General features: G+C 36.7%; 1 protein-coding gene across 1 annotated transcript in view; it reads right to left on the bottom strand.

Annotated features, from left to right (window-relative positions):
* Positions 1–7,824: 7,824 nt before the first annotated feature.
* The window catches only part of LOC141427067 (corticotropin-releasing factor-binding protein), a 30,248-nt gene continuing 15,777 nt past the window's right edge, over positions 7,825–22,295 (bottom strand). The window contains exons 5-7 of the mRNA XM_074086296.1: positions 21,475–21,653; positions 14,811–14,919; positions 7,825–8,869 (exon numbers count right to left, since the gene is read on the bottom strand). Of these exons, the coding sequence (XP_073942397.1) occupies positions 8,700–8,869; positions 14,811–14,919; positions 21,475–21,653 (458 nt within the window). The 3' untranslated portion in view covers positions 7,825–8,699. The remainder of the gene's footprint in view (positions 8,870–14,810; positions 14,920–21,474; positions 21,654–22,295) is intronic.

The raw sequence follows: 22,295 nt of genomic DNA, 5'->3' as shown, positions 1-22,295 counted from the left end.
TAGCAGCCTAAGGTATAAAATATACCTAAACTTGGAATATTCCGTACAAAATACAAATTCCTTAAAAAAATATTACTTAATTTTTTCGTAATGGCTACGGAACCCTATTTCGGGCGTGTTAGACACGCTCTTGGCCGGTTTTACTTAATTACTAGTACTTGCGATAACCGGGATACCTACGTTTCTAAATTCATAAGTAGGGATAAAATGGCTCATAATGTAGAACCACAGTTAACGGGACCCGGACACGCTTTAAGTTTTAAGTAGGTAGTTACGATATTTTCGGATACAATGAACATTCTTTTGAGTATCTAATTCGTATGAGCCGTTATCCAAATATGTGAAAATTAAAATTTACTTAGTGCATTTTCTGTAGAATATTATAGCCTTTAGTGTAAATTCAACTTGATTCGTAGATAACCGTGTTGATTTTACCGCGTATAATTTTAGAATGCCAAGTATTATGGTTATTATTATTTTTACTGGGCAAGTAATGCTAATGCGCAATTGTCTGTCGAGATTACCTAAGAAATAATTATGTATATTATAATAGTTTCACTTAGTTCAAACGTTGCTTTATAGATTATGAACGTTTTTCTTAAGATTTAGATAACTATTACTGCATCATGTAAGTTTGTTTGTACAGTTATGCGGTATTTTAATAAATTAATTGTTCTTTCTCACCTGACACCGCTCTAATAAGAATAAATAATTTATCTAAATACTGTTATACAATAGTCACTATATTTTGCTTTAACTATCCAATTAACTTTAACCTGAAAAATAATAAATAAAATTGAATTAAAATGTGTTGCAAATTATTTAATTTACGAACAATATATTCGCTGGTTGGTTATTGGCCATTTACAACTCTGAGTATTTTGCCATTGGCTAATAAAAATCGCTTGATCTAAATGAACTGAACTAATTTCAAATTCAAGTTTTTCATATCTATAAGCTTTTTTGTTGACTGTAATTTTTGATCACATACAATTGCATTTTCGTCCTTTCTATGTAGTTTTTTTTATATATTTTTTCGACTAGATGGAAAATGAGCAAGTGGGTCTCCTGATGGTAAGAGATCACCACTGCCCATAAACATCTGCAACACCAGGGGTAATGCAGATGCGTTGCCAAAATAGAGGCCTAAGATGGGATACCTCAAGTGCCAGTAATTTCACCGGCTGTCTTACTCTCCACGCCGAAATACAAAAGTGCAAGCACTTCTTCCTGATTCACGGCAGGATTAGCGAGCAAGATGGTGGTAGCAATCCGGGCGAACCTTGCACAAGGTACATCACATTGCACATCCACATCTCGATGGTCCCACCGCAGCACACAGGGCTCGTCTCAGAATGGGAGAACTTTGGCCGTTGTTCTCTTGCGAGACCAGTCGGACTGGTAACTTCACACCCACCATTGAATTACCTAACAAGTTTGTGCAGGTTTCCTCACAATGTTTTCCTTTACCGTAAAGCTCGTGGTAAATTTCAAATGTAATAAATTTTGCGCATGTATTTGAAATACTCACAGATGCGAGTCCGGATTTGAATCCACTATCCTCTGCTTGAGAGGTCTAATGGTGTACCTAGTGCCATCCACGAAGACGCGTGATTTTGTCAAAATTAGACATTAACAGGGGTCGGACAAAAAGTGCCGATGACGTCAAACCACTTATAAGATGATTTCAAATAGTATTTTTGATTTTCATAAACAATTATCACTTATCATTTATCAACCTCTTTATTAAACGATATGAAATTTATTTTGTTCACTGAATTCCATTGATTTATTTACAATTATTTTGTTACTTCATTAATGCTACTTTGTTACTACATGTCACACAGAAGTTTAAATAAAAACATCATCTTGTGTGCAAGATTACGTCATTTTTACGTCATCCGCACTTTTTGTCCGACCCCTGGACATTAATGACATTGTAATAAGAACCACGGCACGCGTCATCGTGAATGACTCTACCTGTAGCAGTAGTTGAAATGTGACACTTGGAACCAACCACTAAAATAAACTCAAAATTATATTGTTTAATTCTTGCTTAAACTAATGAATGACGTTCATTTTAAGGCCATGGCAGGTAGAGAAATCTGGTGAAATGTTTCGGTACGATATCATATTCGTAATCATAACACACCTAGAGCCGACAGGATATTTATTAACCAGCGGCGTCATATTAGTTAAAGGCATCAGACAAAGAGGGCGCTGAAATAAAAATCCTGCTAGAATTTTATCACATTTTTTGAGCTTGGGATTCGCGAAAAACTTGAGAAAATATGATATTGGGTGTGTCATCATGCCAGCCTATATACGTCCCACTGCTGGGCACAGGCCTCCTCTCAGAACAAGAGGGCTTGGGCCATAGTTCCCACGCGGGCCCAATGCGGATTGGGAACTTCACACGCACCATTGAATTGAATTGCTTCGCAGGTTTGTGCAGGTTCCTCACGATGTTTTCCTTCACCGCATAGCTCGTGGTAAATTTCAAATGTAATTCCGCACATGAATTTCGAAAAACTCAGAGGTGCGAGCCTGGGTTTGAAACCACGACCCTCTGTTTGAGAGGCGATAGGTCAAACCACTAGGCCACCACGGCTCTCATTCATTTAAATAAAAAAAAAAAAAAATTAAGCAAAATAAAATCATAAGTTCGAATTTCGGGCCAAAAACGAGCAATCTATTAGTGTTGCCATTCAGGGAAAAAGAAATCTATTCATTAACCTGCATTGCAGTCTGTAAAGCTCTTTGCCCATTCATTGCCTTAGAGTGATGAAATTTGGTATATAGATAGCTGGATGTCTGAAATAACACATAGGCTACTTTTATTCTAATGTTCCCACGGGATAGTTGTTCTTAACACTACACCTCAATGAAGATTACGATATAAATTTTGCGATTTCCCACAGGAATTTTGTAAAATCCCGGAATTTCAATTGTAACTACTAGATCGAATAGTATACGCGTGCGAAGCCGCGGGTAAACTCTAGTTACTTTATAAATTACATTATTTTATTTTTCAAGGAAATTTCACAAGTACCGTCAACGTCATAAATACCTCCTCACCTCCGTTCCTCATTTCTTTACATGTACCTACGTACAGTCACCTCACCAATATCTGACACAACAAAGCGTGCATAAATATCTGATACGAATCTATTTCTAGGGCCGGAAGGACGTGTCAGATATTTTTTCACAGTCCACTGTTGCACATACTAATACGGGTACAGTACCTACGTAACAGCATGTTACATTGACAAGAAGTGTTATTGCGATAAAATACAAAACACAACAATAGTACCTAATTGTAGTAAAATACGTCTTTCCCGTCACTATACTTATATTCCAGATCTATAGGAATTAGTTGGTGCTCACAACTTCATTCAGGTGTACATCTCACCACGGTTACTCACATTGGCGTAAAACCGTAATATCTGAAATTGAGGTAATGAGGGCTATCGTTTTTTGTCTCACTAGATGACGCACTGTTGCGTGAGGTTTTTAAGTATGGCTTTCAAAGTCTGTCATTACGGGCGTGAAAACAAAGTTTAGATTAAAATCATATTTAATACACCTTAAAATCGTACCATAAAAATATCGAGCATGCATAGTTCCCGTTTTGTTCGGAAAAGAGGGAGGACAAAGGTTTCCGAAAGATAAAACTGTCTCAAAACACAGACATTCATTCCCCCGAAACGCATATTTGCCATAATTAATTTCAGATATTGCAAAATATTCACAAAATTATTCTAATTATAAATAAACCCGCGTAGCTCAACCAAAAACTATGAGATTTGACATTTCGGAGACTTCACGCTACACTAGCGCCTCTAGTGGCGAATTCATACGCGATAGCCCTCATTATTTAAATTACACTTAAAATCGGTTTCGCCTGATGGTTCGGTAATTAACAAGTACGAAAATAGTGAAATGTATTATTTAACACATTTTAGGACATGGTTCTCTCTTATTGTACACTCTGTGATTATGAACTATTTTTATACATATTATTAAAACCCTATAATTAATCACATTGAACACAACTTTTATTAGAATACTTCACTCAATTCTCTAGTTATTAAGCTCATTCGAACGAAAACCTGAAACCACTCGCTACTAATCCAATTAAGATTTATTTTGATGTCGTTCGAATAATTTATCGCGTTTGCACTTTCGAAGCCTCCAGGTTGAATGTTTGTAATTATCCATTAATGGTCCATTTTCCGCCTCAGCGCTGAATCGCTTGCCTTTGCTTTGCGTTTTCTGTGAGCGTAATTGGCCTTGGTGGCAAAGGACCCACTTAATAGAGTTTACTCGCAGTTCTGTTCGGGGGTTGTTGTGTTAATATGGTTCAAGTTGCGAACTTGCCACAAACTACCACTTAAGTTGAGCAGTGTAAATATAGATTCGCGTTGTGAACCATTATGAGTAGTTCCCTAATCAATAGCTGGTAGGAGTCCTATATTATTTCGTTGATAAAAATATACATATCAGCATATTTAGAAAAATTACAATATTCGAATTTTATTCTTTCGCTCGCTCACCAGCACCAATATCTGACACAACAAGCGTGCATAAATATCTGATAAGACTCTATTTCTAGGGCCGGAAGGACGTGTCAGATATTTTTGTAAGCTCCGCTGTGGCAGATATTAATGCTGGTGGCTGTACTACTGTTAGTCGGCACTATTCTATTAGCCTAGCTAGACTTTATTCAATAAAAATACAAAAAAAGATTCCAAAAAACCAATCTTAATTTGATTGCTTAGAAACGATATCTCTTGTCCGGGTGAGCGGTTAGTTCCAAAGGAATGCCGAAAAAAGTTTGAGGACTTACGGCATAGATGTCGCTAGCGTCGCTGCTTAAGTAACTAAGTAAGAAACACAAGCTGAGATATGGGGTGCATAGGGAAATTCGTGTCGGTACCGTTGACCATCAGTGGTGTAGCGGTATAGCACGCGGTACGGATTACCGAGGACCTGGGTTCGATTCCCAGTGATGGTCTTATTTTTCTGTTTTTTCTGTGCATCTATATTTCAGTTTGTATTTTCAATTTAGACTTTATTCATTATACTTTATTATATTTCGTGGCGCGATAACAAGTCGACTTCCACCGGAAAGCCTAATTTTTTAGTGATGAAAACTATGCCACTTTGTTTTCTTTTCCGCTGCGCGCCGCTGTAAATAAACAACGAGTCACCAATTATATACTGTTTATAGCTGATTAATAATATATTACTGCAGAGGCCGTGGTGGCCTAGTGGTTTGACCTATCGCCTCTCAAGCAGAGGGTCGTGGGTTCGAACCCCGGCGCGAACCTCTGAGTTTTTCAAAATTCATGTGCGAAATTACATTTGAAATTTACCACGAGCTTTGCGGTGAAGAAAAACATCGTGAGGAAACCTGCACAAACCTGCGAAGCGATTCAATGGTGCGGTCGAAGTTCCCAATCCGCACTGGGCCCGCGTGGGAACTATTTCCCAAGCCCTCTTGTTCTGAGAGGAGGCCTGTGCCCAGCATTGGGACGTATATAGGCTGGGATGATACTGCAGAGGGCGGGAATAGTTATTTGTGCAACAAGAGAGCAAAGTTGTTTTTAGGGTTCCGGAGCCAAAATGGCAAAAACGGAACCCTTATAGTTTCGCCATGTCTGTCTGTTTGTCTGTCGGTCTGTCTGTCTGTCCGTCCGCGGCTTTGCTCTGGGACTATCAATGCTGGAAAGCTGTAATTTTACATGGATATATAAGTAAACTATGCCGACAAAATGGTACAATTAAAAATTAAAAAAAAAAATTTTTAGGGTACCTCCCATAGACTTAAAGTGGGGGTGATTTTTTTTTCTCATCCAACCCTTTTGTGTAAGGTATCGTTGGATAGGTCTTTTAAAACCATCAGGGGTTTGCTAAGACGATTTTTCGATTCAGTGATATGTTTGCGAAATATTCAACTTTAAAGTGCAAATTTTCATTAAATTCGAGCGCCCTCCCCCCTAAAATCTAAAGCGGTAGCTGGAAAAATTTGAAAAAATTCAGGATGGTAGTAAATATATTAAACTTTCAAGGAAAACTATAACGGATAAGTTTGCTTGAGAATTTTTAGTGATTTATGAGTAAATAGCAGCCTAAGGTATAAAATATACCTAAACTTGGAAGATTGCGTATAAAATACGAAATCCTTAGAAAAATATTTCTTAATTTTTTCGTAATGGCTACGGAACCCTATTTTGGGCGTGTCCGACACGCTCTTGGCCGTTTTTATGTTGCGAGTGTTGATTTGCAACAAAAAACCGCAACGCATAATATATATATTATAACGATGGACTTCCCGGTCGATTTTTCCAACATTCATTACCACATTAATTTTAGAATTTTAGAACATTTCCGAGCAAGTCGGAGAAAATATGGTAATTGATCTATGTACATGGACAAAATGATAAGTACCTAAGTGTATAATACAGGACTCTAACTAGGGTGAGTATTATACTGTACCTACATTATCCTAGGTAACAATAAGTAGGTAGTAAAGGTTACCTAAATAATAATGCTTGTAAGTTAATGCAGTCTTGTACATTACTAAAAGTGATACGTCTATAACTATTTGATGGCTATCTATGTATTGTGTTTGTATAAATACTAGCGTTATCTCGCGGCTTCGTTCCCGTTTAATAAAAGGGCTATAGGTCCGCCTCAAACAGGAATTCCAAAAATTTCTTCGTAGTCATCATCTAGCAAGTAATCCTCAAAAATTCTGCCAAAACCTTGGTACTTGGTAGCCCTAGTTCTAAACTATACCTACTTGAGTCCAGACAGACGAACCAACTAGACAGTTAAATTATTTACACACAAATGTTGCCACAGTTCCACCAGTGCACTGTAATATCGATGTTTAAATAAACCTTAATATCGATGTTTTACCCGTTATTGTCACCCGTCCAATTTAACCCAACTATGATCACTTATTTATGACGTTAACTGTACGCGATTCAGTTACCTCGACTGTACCCTGTGCTGTAATTAATTTGACTTTCCGTGTCCACGACGGTCGTAAGTGGGCCAATCAACTTTTTTACCTACACTAATCTGTCCGCGACATTTTTCAAACAATTGCAGAGTTTTGTAAGTAAACATGTTAAAAGATATTATAACGAATAAGTCACGTCTTAAACAGAGTTTAGCTCGACATGTTTCGGGCTATTTCGTAGCCCTTCCTCTCAGGAGCAGTCGTGCGAGCAGAGCGGTGGCGCGTAGTGTGCGTGTTGCGGCAGCCGCCGAGTCGCGTGCTCCTGAGAGGAAGGGCTACGAAATAGCCCGAAACATGTCGAGCTAAACTCGGTTTAAGACGTGAGTTAACCGTTATAATATAATTTAATATGAGTGAGTCTCACGGTAGTAAACATGTTATTTCTGTAATTTAATAGACGGTGTATATGAATATATGCCAAACTACGTAAGTTCAACCTATTAAACGGTGAAATATCTTGTTGGAGGTACGATTTTTTGGTAACGCCAGAGACAGTTTTGGTAGCTGGAGCACCAATTAGTGTAATGGAATTTGGGCAACTTGAATTATTACACCTAATATATTTAGTTCAGGTAACAGAGTTAAGTTATATCAGAGGAAAGACAAATCTCCTTTAATTCATAATTTCAGAATGTTTTTCATCAAGTCTCACTGTTTCCGAACTATTACTTTTTGTTCTTAAATACAAAGGAAAGCTGTAAATATAAGGTAATTGAGTTTAGAACAAAAGTCGTTCCAGATCACATTAAAATTGTAGTCAAAAACAATCGAAACTCTGAATTGTATTTGCACACTTTTATTCAATACAGGTGTTCTATAAATATAATGGACACAATATCAGCAAAGCAGATGGATGTCGAAATAAAAGAATGGTATTGGTAGGAAGTCTATTTTATTTATGGACATTTGGCTAGGACATACTTTATGTACTGGTAAATTTGATACATTTCTAGCTCTTACGTGACTAGATCAATATGCTGAAACAGTTGACTAATTTCCAACTAATTACAGTTCCAATACCTATTCATGTAAGTACCCAAATATACTGACGATCAAAAATAGCGGATCTCTGTTATTCTGCTTGTCAGTGTATTTCCTGAAACTGAACACTTATCCACTAACACGTCTTACGAAATAACTATTACTAAGTAAATCAGAGTAAACTTACTATTAAAATGTGTAACAAATAAAACCCGTAGACTATTGATTGGCACAGAAGCATTGAATACAATAAATATAACTACATAGGCATAACTTAATTTAGGTAAATGACTGTACGACCTAATAACAATTATTAAATCATTGACACGCTTTGAAACAATTGCTAATTTTGCAAGATCACACCATGTGTATGTCATTTTTGCATTTAACTACATTTGTTGGTTAATTTAATTTAACATGAAACAATTACAACAATATGAAATTTTCATTCCAAAAAGTTTGCCCAAATCGCATAAGTAGAGCCGCAACTTTGACAAGTTAGGTATTAAAATAATACGTTATAAATAAGTGATTAAGCGTATCGAATTGGCTGTATGAATAATCAATCTCAGTTAAAAATCTTACTTACCTACTCAAGATTCGACTAAAGCTAACGCGCTAATTAAGATGATAGTTTCAACTGAATGCAGATGCAACGGCTCTGGCTGTCAATTTATCGGTCAATTTAGATTTCGGCCAATTCGTTCATTTCGTTCATTCCACAAATGAGATCAGATTGTTCGATGTCTTCTGGGGCCAGGGAAGTGAAGGCCAAAGTCACAGAGTTCTGGAAACGGCCACTGGATACCAGCCGCACCACTGTGTCTTCGCAGGCTATGAGGACCGGGCGACGAGCTAAAATAATAACATGCTTTAATGTTAACCTGCATGAATACGAGCCCCAATGCAAAAGAGATCGTCTAGTCATACATTTTGAAGCCTATCTAAATAAAATATCAATTTGTTGTTTTACAGAAGTCCATTATCAGATTACACCCTTATCAGATTCTGAATATAATTTTTGATCAAAGTACACCCTAAGGTGGTTCCAACAAGCCCAAACATGGTTAGGCTACTTTTACTTTATTCTGTCTTGAAATTCCACTACCTAGCTTCCGACTCTATCATCAGATCAACTCGATTGTACCTAATGTATTTTGTATTATTGTCTTCCAAACAACGCATAAATGCCAAGTTTAGTGTCAATACAAAAAAAAAATGGGTGAAGATCAAGTTGAAAGATTCCGTTTCATTCATAGATACATAGGTATAAATAAAAAGATAACGTATAAAAATAAGGTATAAAATGAAATATATTATTATTGACCCGGATAACATCACGTCTTAAATCGAGTTGAGTTTAATTGAGTTAATTCGAGTTTAAGACGTGAGTTATCCGGTTCAATATATATGAGTGAGGCTCACGGTAGGTTCATGTGCAAGGTATGAAATTATAAGGAACACAGATCTATCAGAACATAAAGAAAGAATTTCCGGTATTTAGAGTGTAAATAGAATTGACGATGTGATCTTGATTGTTTGTTCTACTTCTATTATTTTCTGCAAATTAAGATAGGTAAGATGTGTGTTGCCAGTGATGACATATGGTTCCGAGACGTGGTGCTTTACTTTAGGCCTTATAAATAGGCTCAGAGTTGCTCAGCGAGCTATGGAGAGAGCTATATGCTTGGGGTTTCTCTACGGGATCGAATCAGAAATGAGGAGATACGTAGAAGAAAAAGGGTCACCGACATAGCCAAGCGAATTAGCTCGTTGAAGTGGCAATGGGCGGGCCATATAGCACGGAGAGCGGATGGCCGTTGGGGCCGAAAAGTTCTCGAGTGGAGGCCGCGGATCGGCAAGCGCAGCGTAGGACGTCCACCAACAAGATGGACGGATGGCCTGGTTAAAGCTGCGGGTTTACGGTGGATGCAGGCCGCTGCCAACCGAAGCAACTGGAGGTCTGTGGGGGAGGCCTATGTCCAATAGTGGACGTCCTACGGCTGAGATGATGATGATGAAGATAGGTAAGTTTCCTGCTTCCACAATCGACCCCGGCCAAAAATCAAACGCTTAGTAAACAAATTTATTAAGCCAGTTATATTGACTGCAGAACACTTTATCCGTTTTAAAAAGTTACGTTAGATAGCATTCAAAAAGTTAAACATACAAGTTCATCTTTCATAATTATATAGCTGAAGCAAAACAGGTACTATCAATTGCAAAGATAAAAATCACAGTTTCATTAAAAACAATAAATGATAAAAAGTAAAACAAATAGCAGTTATGAGCGGTAATAATTCATTTGCTTTTTATATAAAATTATTATTAAGTAAAAAAAAACTTATTTTAAACACACAAAATAGAAGACTATAAAGCATTACAGCGAAGAAAGAACAACGACTAACAGAAACACTTATTTATTCTTGCTCCCAAAAGCCACAAGAGTATTAATTTATCCCCAAGACTTTTCGGAATAATAACGAGGATAAAGATCGGTCCTTATTCCGGCAGCAACTTTAGACAAACTGTATTAAAAAATCTTTGGATATTATAAACTACTAGCTTTTGCCCGCGACTTCGTCTGCGTAGATTTTTATATTTACACAATACTCGAAAAGAATAAAGCTATTTTCCCGCATTGGCCGTTTTCGTGGAATTTTCGAAAAATCCCTTCAAACTACGGCTAAACAATCAAACTGAAAAATCTGATCATGATCACCAAGTTTCACATCTATATTGCTCAAGAAATAACATTTTTATTCTTCGCTTACTATTTTCCTACATCGAGCGATCTCAAAGATTGCGTACAGTCTTTGGGATCGCAACCCAGCCTCGCGCTGGCTTGCCGTTTCAGCCGAAAGCGAAGCGGCCTGCCTGGCTAGAGCGCCAATGAGTCTCCCATCGCGGTCTTCCTCAGACTCCTGAGACCGTGCCCCTGTGGTCTTAATGCGCTGCGAGACTTTCGCGAAAGTTTTCTTTTTTTTCGGGAAGGCATGGTAACGCCTATAAAATGCGAGTCCCAATTCCGAAATCGTTTGAAATTTACTCCGCAAAAGAAAGAGAAAAATGTTTTTTTGAAGTACTTTCGTGACCATTATTAAGTGCTTAAAAGAGGCAATGCGTATGAATATGGATGCGATATAATTTTTCAACATCAGCCGGAAGAGGTCCTTTGCTGGACAAAGGCCTACCCCTTAAAACGCCACAATAATAATAATACTCGTAATAAATCCATTTATTTCGGGCAACTTGCCCCATACAATAAATACCTTACAGACTAACATACATATAATCAATGTTATTACAATACAAATAAATTACAATGAACGACAACTCGCTACTTGCATCCACCGGTTTCCCGCAAGTCTCACGATGTCGTCATTCCACCTGGAGGGAGGCCTGCCAACGCTTCGTCTTCCGGTCGCCGCTCCTCGAGGACTTCTCCCCAACGGATATCGGTTCTTCGAGCGATGTGGCCTGCCAATTGCCACTGCAACTTGCATATAATTTTTCGAGCTAAGTCAGTGACTTTAGTTCTTCGACGAATTCCGGATATAATTAAATTAGGAATAATTTATGTCATTTTTCTATTAAATTATACGCGTGTTGAATATTATGAGTGTTGATGTAACCACTACGTAACTATGTTAACTCGTTTGTTTCATAGTTCCCCATAAGATGGCACTGCGAAATGTGTGGCAATTAATTTATTGTCTTTTAATTTTGTTGTATTATTTAATCAATAACCTATTCAGTTAAATTTCTTGATATCCGTACCCCCTCTTCTAAACTTAGTCAATTTGGCAAAATCAGCGCCATCTGTTAGTGTAGCAGGGTACTCGATAGTCGTAAAACACTTGAAAATAATAATGCACCTCCTTCCTAAGTAGCGTCATAAGATACAGGTGCATACTTAACTCAATCGAGAGTAGCGGCTACCAAAACCCCCTCTTTTAGGGGTAGTATTTTTAAAGTCTATAACCTGACCGGGAATTTTCTCGACAAATTAGTTTGTTTGAAGTTTGCATGAAAATCCGTTCAGCCGTTTTCACGGTGATGCGTGGTCAAATAAACAGATAAACAGACAAAAATTTTAAAAACTGTTGGAACGTGTTCTGTTATCGATTCTAAGTATCCCCATCCAACTTTTGTATAGATAGAAGATAGATGTATACATTATGCAATTATACACGTTCGCGTGTTGATGTGTATGTTGATTTTACCATTACTTATACTTCTTTTTTTAGCATTAGAAAGAAGGCAAGCGATCTTGATGTGTCTTTTTATTGAAAAAAACTTTTGAAAAATAAGTCACAGCAAATAGTAACAATTAGCAAGGATATAATGATCATTTACATGCTTTTGGTATCATAAGTAAAAGTAACTGTTTTTTTTTAAACCTCTTTCAATAAAAAGACTCGTCAAGATTGTACTTAACCCTTTTTCAAATGCTAAAAAAACTAAGTACAACCCTCAGGTACAACCATATACGGTAGTACTATTAGTTTTTCTTTATATGTACGTAAACTCTTTTTTATTAGTTTACTCCATTACTTACTGTTTACCCAGCTCTCTAAAAGATGGCACTGGAATGTGTGGCAATTACTTTATTGTCGTTTAATTTTGATCGTATTGTTAAATCAATTAAATTTTTCAATTAAATTTGTTGATATCCGTACTCCTTCTTTTAAACTTAGTTAATTTGGCAAAATCCTTCCTCAGTTCGAGTCACAACGTTATTAATTTCAGCGCCATCTGTTAGTTTATCAGGGTACTTGATAGTCATAGCACGTATTTAAAACTTGAAGGTGGAAACTTAACTCAATCGAATGTAGTAGCTACCTCCACTTTTAAGGGTTGAATTTTTATACCTAAGGGTCAAATTTTTATAGCCTATAACCTGGCCGGGGATTTTCTCGTCGGATTAGTAAAGTTTGCGTAAAAATCCGTTCAGCCGTTCTCACGTGATGCGCGGTCAAATAAACGACAAACAGATAAACAGACAAACAGACAAAAATTCTAAAAACTATTGGAACGTGTTCTGTTATCGATTCTAAGTATCCCCAGCCAACTTTTTGTGGAATATCTTCCATGTACAGACTTTCGACCCTCTTCAGCTTTATTATATGTATAGATTTTTACAGATTAAAGCATTTACAACCAACATCAAAAAAAGAAAAAGGTTGTAATTTTTTTTTTGATCGGCAGGTAAATAAAGTTCATAGAAGCACTTTACGTAACAAAAAGAACAGAAATAGGTAAAAAAGGTGACTGTTGCAAACAGAAATTAATAAGGAGGTAAGTTTTTAATAAGATTATCTAGTAAGCTAGGGTGTGTGTAATTCTTTAAGAACTTTTGTCTATGCAGTTGATACCGGGATTTAATTGTTTTATCCATCCTCCACAAACCAATACTTACTACTTGTAGTTAATCTGCATAGTACAGTAACCATATGTTATTACTTAACATATGAATTTGATTGACCTAGGTTTTGCTGCAATGATGTCGCTGAGGCGGATCGTCGTAATTTTGAAACTATAATGATAGTAAGAAGCCTGTAATTCTGGAGAATCAGAACGATCGTTCCGATACGAGTTTATTTGACATTCCTACCTAGTGTCTAGTGACTAGAACTAGACTAGAACTAAAGTAAACTAAAAGACTAGACTCTAGTCTTTTAGTTTCGTTAGTTCTTAAAAGACGCAGGAGACGGTAAAGTTAGACTATCACAATTCGCGGAATCGGTCGGCGAGGGTGCAATTCAATTTATTATCTCATTGCTTGACTCCCCGCTGCGTTACCCACTGTGTGATATGATACCTCTATAAATATTAATAACACCGACTAAATTGTGTCGCCTCGTATAATTTACGGCGCGTTTGGTTTCTGATGATATGAAAAATACTTTTGTTTATTTATTTTAAGTAACTTTAGCGATGAAATAATTGAATTTATTTTTAACCAATGAAAAAAATTGCAATTCCCTTTGCGGTATAGAAATTGGATCACTGCACTGATTGGTAATATAACACACTCCAGGGACTTACATCATCGACATGCAGTTTCTATCTTATATAGAATCTGAATTAAATACATAATTTTATTAAAACATGGCAAATTCTGATGTACCTAGCATCTAAATAACAGCTGGCGTTGACTTTTTGACTTTGACTTTGACTCGAACTTAAAGTACGACTACTAAAACTTCACTTCTCTCACTTCACTTTCTTCACTTTACTTTCATTAAAATTTGTGGACATCAATAATTCCATGAGTGTGTAGGGTAGTCTTAAAATCGTTCACAAATAATTCAGCAGGTTATTAGGTTAGTTTGAGATTGAACACTATAAAAGTTTTTCATTCAAATATTTGATAATAACTGTAGTCACATTTTTGGCGCGGTGTACCTACTCTGAAAAACATTTACAAGGATGTTTAGTCGAACTAACACAATCATCTTCTGAAATATTCCGGAGCAATTTAGAGACATCTTGTATATACTGCAGGTACATTGGACTCGTATGTAGGACTATTATATAGGTAGTAAATTCAAGTCATATCAGTAATTTGGAAGTATAATTTCGCATTATTTATAGAAAAAGAAATTCAGTGCCTCACGACATTTCAAATGGCATATTGGTCACGATAGTGCAATCTTCGTGTAGGGTTCACCAGGGTTTAATCTTATTAAAAAATAATAAGGTTCTCGCTAATCTCTAATGTACCTAACAATCAGTCTCACTTTTTATATGAAACTTAGATTTTTAATGGAAAATTTAAGAAGTTTCAAACCTTCATTTGAGTCGAGTCCACAGATATTCTCAAAGACCTCCATCTTGGTATGATCAAGGCCCGCAGCGCCTCCGATGTCCACATAGTCGGGCAAGCCTCGTTTTATGCACTGGACAAACAGAAACTTTTGTTAGTCAATAAGAACTTAGTGTAGGGCGTCCTGAGGCACGGTGGACAGATGACCTTAAGAGGATCGCTGGCGGCGGATGGATGCGAGGGGCTGAAGACAGAGTGTTGTGGCGCGCCATAGAAGAGGCCTATGTCCAGCAGTGGACTGCTGTAGGCTGATGATGAAGAACTTAGGGATACATATGTATTTGAATATAGAAAATTAAAATACCTACGGGTAAAATGTCGTTGTTCAAAAATATCGAAAAGTAAAATATCGATTGTATCACAATATCGAAAGTTGTTATACCTATGGTTAAAATGGGTTTATGAAATTTTGTAAAGAGTGAGACTTCCTGTGATCAAAAAATTAAATAATTTATTGAATCAGGCGTAACTTTGCGGAGGTTCATAATAATATCAATGAACTAAAAGAATTTCTTTGCCCACCCAAAGGCGAAGGATTTCATCTTGATGTTCTGGAATGCATGGAAGTAATTAGGTACAACAGTATGGGGTCTATTATTATTGAACAGGTAAATTTAGTGTCATCTCCCTTGCCAAGGCTTGGGACTAATTTTAGCAGTAACAGTTAATAAAACACGCCTTAACAATAAATTAAATCTTCTTCTTCTCTTTTAAGATATGGCTTTTCTGTCCTAATTAATATGACAATTTCGCCAGTGTCAAGGTAAACTCTCTTTGAGAGGGACGTTGTACGGTGATTGTAGTTTTTGCAACTTGATAGTAAAATTCCAGAAACCACGTGGAGACAACTTGCGCATTAAAAATGCCAGACCCGAGAGCAATATAGAATTTTGGGATCACTGTTCACTGTTAAGATTAATCGCCGCATAAAACGCTATCAAAATTATACTTCAACTAGCCAAAGAAACGGCAAAATAAGATATTGTCTACATCTGCCATGTTCGAATGCTATAAATCGAACCCAATAAATAAAATTCAAGGTAGTTTTACTTATATGGCGATTAAACGTTATTAATATTTTGTGGGTAGTTCTTGTTTTGTCTGAGAAAAAATATAGGTGGGTACTTAGGGAGTTACAGTGACAAATGAAAACGTTTGCTGTAGTTTTTTAGTCTAAAGCGTTTAGTAAAAATCGTGCAAATTGCATTACATTGCGAGGCCGTAAAGCCAACGAGTTTGTAGTGGTCAATCGAGCGCCGCAATGTAATGCAACTTGCACGATTTTTCTTGTAAGTCTAAACTCGGCCTAACATTTGTTAGCATGGTGTACGGCTGTTTTGCTCTGAAGATGAGCTCTGATTGAGTTCGAAACGCGTCAGTGTATTGTGGTGGAGGTGATAGATGGGTTTGTGTGTATTCTTACAGTGTGGAGGTGGAGGAACACGCATATCTTGCATAAACTTTGCTACGAGTATCATAAGGTCGCGGGTGAGCAAAGAAATTATTTTAGTTCATTTTTTTTATATTTCTTTTGCGGCTTTTATATCGTTACTAATCGACTAATATAGGGCCTTCTGGTGTTCGAAACATGTACGTATGTATGTCTCTTTTAACAACTATTCTTCTAACGAGAAGCATTAGGCACTTCATTAAACTCTTATAAGTAATTCTCTTTTAAACCGTTAATATCTGCGCCTAATGTCACAGAAAAACAAGTGAAAACGAGAATAAGATACAGATAATGGACTATTTTTTACAGCTTTCGGGAAGCGTTTAATCTTCGAAATACACAAGGTCACAGTTCAAAAGCAATTGGAGCTTGATTTGACGTGGGAGTTCACGACACGCCGTCTTGAGACAAAACAATATGAAATAAACAGATTAACTGAATTTAATCCATCAATCTGTTCAAGCTTATCTTGATATTTAAGTTAATTAACAGTCTCCCAACTTTTTCACTGAAGTTTCAGTTATCTTAAGATAATTGGAATATCAAGCAGGATGAACAAGGAAAGGATTAGGTGCGCCATTTTTAATTTAACTGACGCAAAGGCTAAGTCTAAAAACTAGTTTGACATACATAATAAAAATCTCCTTTTTTTCGTTACACTTAAAAATAACTTTCTATAAGGACATAATATTGTCTTGTTTCGGAAAAAAAAGAAGCTCACACGTTATTTACAGCTAAAGTATGAAAAACTAAATATAAATAACATTCCCCTACTCAGGGTGAAAATGATAAGACCAATCACGATGTTCGACAAAGTCATTTTATCATGATTTTTTAGTGGGTAGATTAGGCATGGGTCGCTATGGGCGTAACGAAACGAAACTGGTGACAAGACGTACGCGGTGCGGTGACGCGTTTTGTGACGGTCACTGTAACCGAGTATTTAACGTAATTTGTAATAAGCTATTGAGCTATGACGTTATTTATCACAAGCGTCATTTTTGGCTGTAGTCATATCAATTACTTCATGATGGCTAATTTGAACTTTAAGTTCTGTAACTGTAACTGATAGGTACTTTATAATATTTAATAATTAATATAGTACGATTCTTCTTTCAACCTAATTTATACCTTACTGCAATACAAATAATATTTAAATTCATGTTAGGCGCCAACCAAACTCTTACAGCGGTAAGGGTAAGCGGCTATAATGTTTACTCCATTCCATGCCATTCGTTCCGTTCGTTACCTACGTCTATAACGTTGAAACGAAAATCGCATTACTACCGCAAACAAAGTAGCTCGTTATAAAAATCACCACTTGTCGCTTGAGTGAAACGTGAAACCATGCTATTCGTTTCGTTCCGTTCGTGACGTCTATGACGTTGAAATGAAACTCGCATCACCGCAAAAGAAGCTCGTTACAAGAATCCACACTTTGTCGCTTGCCGTAAAACCAGTGATTCGGTAACTCGTCACGTCACTGGTTACTATAACCGGTGACGTTAAATAATGTCTACCTCTAGGGTAGATCATGTTTCCAATAGAAGAGAAATATAATCTTTAGATGCAGTCGATGCCCCAATAAATATTTACTTACTAGCCTGTTACCCGCGACTCCGTCCGCGTAGAATTCGGTTTTCACTATTCCGCTGGAACTATGAAATTTTCCGGGATTAAAACTATCCTATGTCCTTTCCCGGGAGTCAAACTATCTGTATACCGAATTTCGTCTAAATCAGTTCAGCGAAGTAACAAACAAATAAACAAACAGACTTTCGCATATATTATATTAGTGGGATCTGTTCATAATCTGGGGTGCGTCGCCTATGGATCGGTAGTCGTTTACTGGTACACACGCTAGAAAGGAAAACTCAAAGACTACTACTTCTACTAGTACTACTATTTCTTTAATATAACATTTTGCAAAACTACCACAACGTGATGGCATTAGAGTAAAATAAAATTACGTAAAAGGATCAACTGGCTTTTTAGGGTTCCGGAGCCAAAATGGCAAAAACGGAACCCTTATAGTTTCGCCATGTCTCATGCCTATAGTGTAGGGTATCGTTGGATAGGTCTTTTAAAACCATTAGAGATTTGCTCAGACGATTTTTCGATTCATAGATTTTTTTGCGAAATATTCAACTTTAACCTGTCCTCTCCCAGAGGCACAAATTTGTGCCCAAATTCCTTTGATCCTGTTATCCTGGGAGATGACAGATTAAAATGCAAATTTTCATTTCAATCGAGCGTCGTCGTCCCCTCTAAAATTTTAGCCGGTGGGTGGAAAAATTTGAAAAAATTCAGGATGATAGTAAGTATATCAAACTTTCAAAGAAAACTATAACGGATAAGTTTGCTTGAGAATTATTAGTAGTTTTACTCTTAAATAGCAGCCTAACGTATAAAATATACCTAAACCTGGAAGATTCCGTATAAAATATCACACTACAGCACAATGCCTCTTATTTTCCTCTCTTCTCCTATTTATGTTTTTACTGTGTTTTTGTTGTGATGTAGTGTGTTTTTCTTGTCAATAAATGTTGTGAGTTTGAGTTTGAGTTTGAAAATACGAAAAATGGCTACGGAACCCTATCTTGGGCGTGCCCGACACGCTCTTGGCCGGTTTTTAAAATAAATTCTCTGCTAAACTTGGATAAAATTTTAGAAGAATCAAAACAACCAAAACGTTACACGCAATTCCGATCATCAAACAGATCATTATTTTTGGATTATCTTTTTCTTAAACTTCAAGCGGCTTAAGTGAAAATATTTTTAGACTGCACAAAGGAAAAAGGTTTCTTTTGTAGTAAAATACACATAAAACGCTTTTACAGACAATATCGTCTTACTTATATAATCTCTCTAGCAACCAACTTCGTGATAAATTTAAATTGAAACATATCTGCTTATGAGTGGCCTTGTATGTTTAGTATCAACAATCAAAAAGATTCTGAATTTGTAAAAAAAATTTACCTAAAAGCCAAAGATAAGGCAAGTTTTTTACTTTCATCGTCGAGTCTGTAATTTTAAGATCTACCTTAAAATTTGTACGCCGTGGTTTCAAGACACGTGTTGCATGCTTAACTAGACCGAAGTCCTGAACTTCCCTGCGGTACTTAAATTGAGTTCAGAAAATATTGACATGGAACTTAGCAAGTAACATTTTTCAAGTCATAATTTATTTTGAAGCTTAGAATTTTCATGATAAGTTATTTCCATGGAAAATATAAACGTTTTCCTCCTACGACACACACTAATTATCGCGTGAAATTAATTGGCGGAAAGTTTATTTTACTTAATACGTACATTAGCCATAAATGACATCATTTTTTAAACTACCTACCAGCTAATTACGCCAGGTGCGGAAACCAATCCGCAGCTGTTAAAGACGTAATTAGGCAGGACTCGAAGAAATAAAAGAAATTAACACTCACCAAGGTTTCAGGAGGATATACGTGCACATGCAGCAAGCTGAAGGCACCATGTAATTTTGTGTGTCTTTTTGTGGTGATGAATAAATGCGTATGTGTACGACGGGTCTTACAGATAATTCCAGCAGTATTTTAGCTATTTCGCAACCAAATAAAATAAAGATTTGACGCAGCGAGGCGGAACACATTCGAAACACAAACGGACCATAAAGAGAGTGAGAGAGAGAGAGAGAGAGAGAGGGACAGATTTTTGTTTTTGAAATCGCGTTTCATAGAATAAACCCGAGGGCAATAAAAACTAAACGTAAACACAATCTTATGAGAAAACTTATTTTCGTCGCATTACTTGATTTAGATTTAGATTTAAACAAACAACTAGGCTATTCCGTAAATACAATACATTGTCGTGGCTGGTTTAAATTACTTAACGAAAAATACAAAACTTTTCTAAGTAATATAATAATAATTTATAGGATAAAAAACCACGCATGCACTTACAAATCTGAGATCTTAACTATAATAAGATCTAGTTGCAAGAATTATACATAACAATGAAAGCAAAGGCATTAGATAAAAAGGTGTGCTTAAGTAGCAAAGTAGAAATAAGCAACCTGAGATATGTATGCATAGGAAAAAATCGTGTCTAGATTCCTGTCCAGCAGTGGTGTAGGGGTTATAGCACGCAGCACGGAATGCTGAGGACCTGGGTTCGATTCCCAGTGCTGGTCTCTTTTTCTGGTTTTTCTGTGCATCCATGTCTCAGTTTGTATTTTCGATATGGTTTCACGGGGTAGGTACCCGTAAAAGTAACAAATTTGGGGTTGAAATAAAAAATTCAAAAATACTCCAAAAACACCAATCGTATATTATTATGTTAATTATGAGAGATTCTTCAAAATGGCCTTTTTCCATTTCGGGAACAATTGCGATTCTAACGTCAAACCAAAATGTTTTTATTTTCATATCCGCAAAATTCTAAAAGCTGGTTAAACCGATGTAAAAATGTTACAAGAGCAGAACTATTTAGCTAGAAATCGTGTCCAAAAGTTAGGTACTTTGTTGTCGTTCGAGGTTTCTACAAATTAATGTATTACATGTTTACACAACAAAGCATGTCTTATACAGATGTTAATTCCACCTACGTTATCATGTTTCCTCGCCTAACAATTCTGTGAACGTATCTGTTTCGATTCTAAAATTATATCTCGTTTATTTAGATGAAAGAAAAAGTTTCAGAAAACAGGATAAATTACGGCATATATCCGACCAATTATCTGTATGAAATAAAACACTTCAACAACTTACAACAGAGCGCTTAGATTTATTCCTGGTCAATATTTTCGTATGTTCCACTGATTTGGAATATTGCATCGAAGCCATCCAACTTTTGTGCATTTATACTTGTATTTTTTTAACATTGCGGGAGTTGGCCGAGAGTCCGCTTGAAGTGATGAAGTTGCGCTCCATTCAAACAAATGTGACTATAACACGCGTGTCGCTTAACGCATTCACTGCCACCTGACTTGACTTGACTGACCACAGGTGCCACCGACGCACATGTGCGTTCAAAATGTATGAATAATTTTGACAGCGGCACTGGGGGGAAGTTCCAAAAACGCATATATGCCTCGGTGGCAGTTAATGAGTTAAGTAAGTAATCAGAATCATACTCTCAAGCTCACGCTTGGCCTAAAATTAAGCAATCCTTTCAACTACTGGAAATAAGATAAACCAGATATACCTGGTGTAAAGTTCCAGTTTCTATGTCGAGCAGAGTGTTCCTCTTGACCACTTGTCCGACGTTAAGATCCAACACTCGGACCGCTGTTGGAGCGATGGCGATAAGCGAGCAGTTGCCTGTGGTACCGTGATTGCGCAGGGTGAATACGCCTTCTGAGCCGAACAGCATTACGTTACAAGCTAAGGACAAAAGGACATTAAATAAGAATTAGGTCCAGTGCTTGGTTTGAGCTCTAAGATAACGCGTGCACTTCTTAAAAGAAGAGGTACTAGGTACTTGGTTTGGTCCAATATGTGATGTCAAACAATTTTATCTATTATCATAAAAAGTCGACCTTAGTTCTAATATTCAGGTACTTTATGTGTAACCTACCAAAAACGTGCATTTGTTTAGCTATATCAATATTTCACTGCACTTTTTCACTAAATAAGATAAGAGTCCCCAAATCACTAAATATAATTTGTCTAACGCGGGATGTCCATTAAAAGAAAAGAAGACATAAAATACAGTATGAAGCCTTGAAAGCATGTCAAATAAATTGATACGAGCATGCACTCAACAGATAGGAGTGACGGAAAAAGGGGGACCTGTGCCCAGGAGCGGGACACCGAACTATGCTAAGGAAAAATAAAAAGTATCGACGTAAATATGTGGCCCGTAATCATGTCAAGATGATCATTCCTTTTGAATCTTTTCAGGGTTCTGTACCCGAAGGATTCAAATGGAGTGCTATTATTGCTGTCACTCACGTGGCTGTCTCGCTATCGTCTTTCATATAACTTTTACAGCCAAAGGGTTGAATCTACAGTTTTCAAAATTCC

Source organism: Choristoneura fumiferana, chromosome 4 (assembly GCF_025370935.1).
Source record: "Choristoneura fumiferana chromosome 4, NRCan_CFum_1, whole genome shotgun sequence".
NCBI lineage: Eukaryota > Metazoa > Arthropoda > Insecta > Lepidoptera > Tortricidae > Choristoneura > Choristoneura fumiferana.
This window is presented reverse-complemented; position numbering and strand designations above follow the sequence as displayed.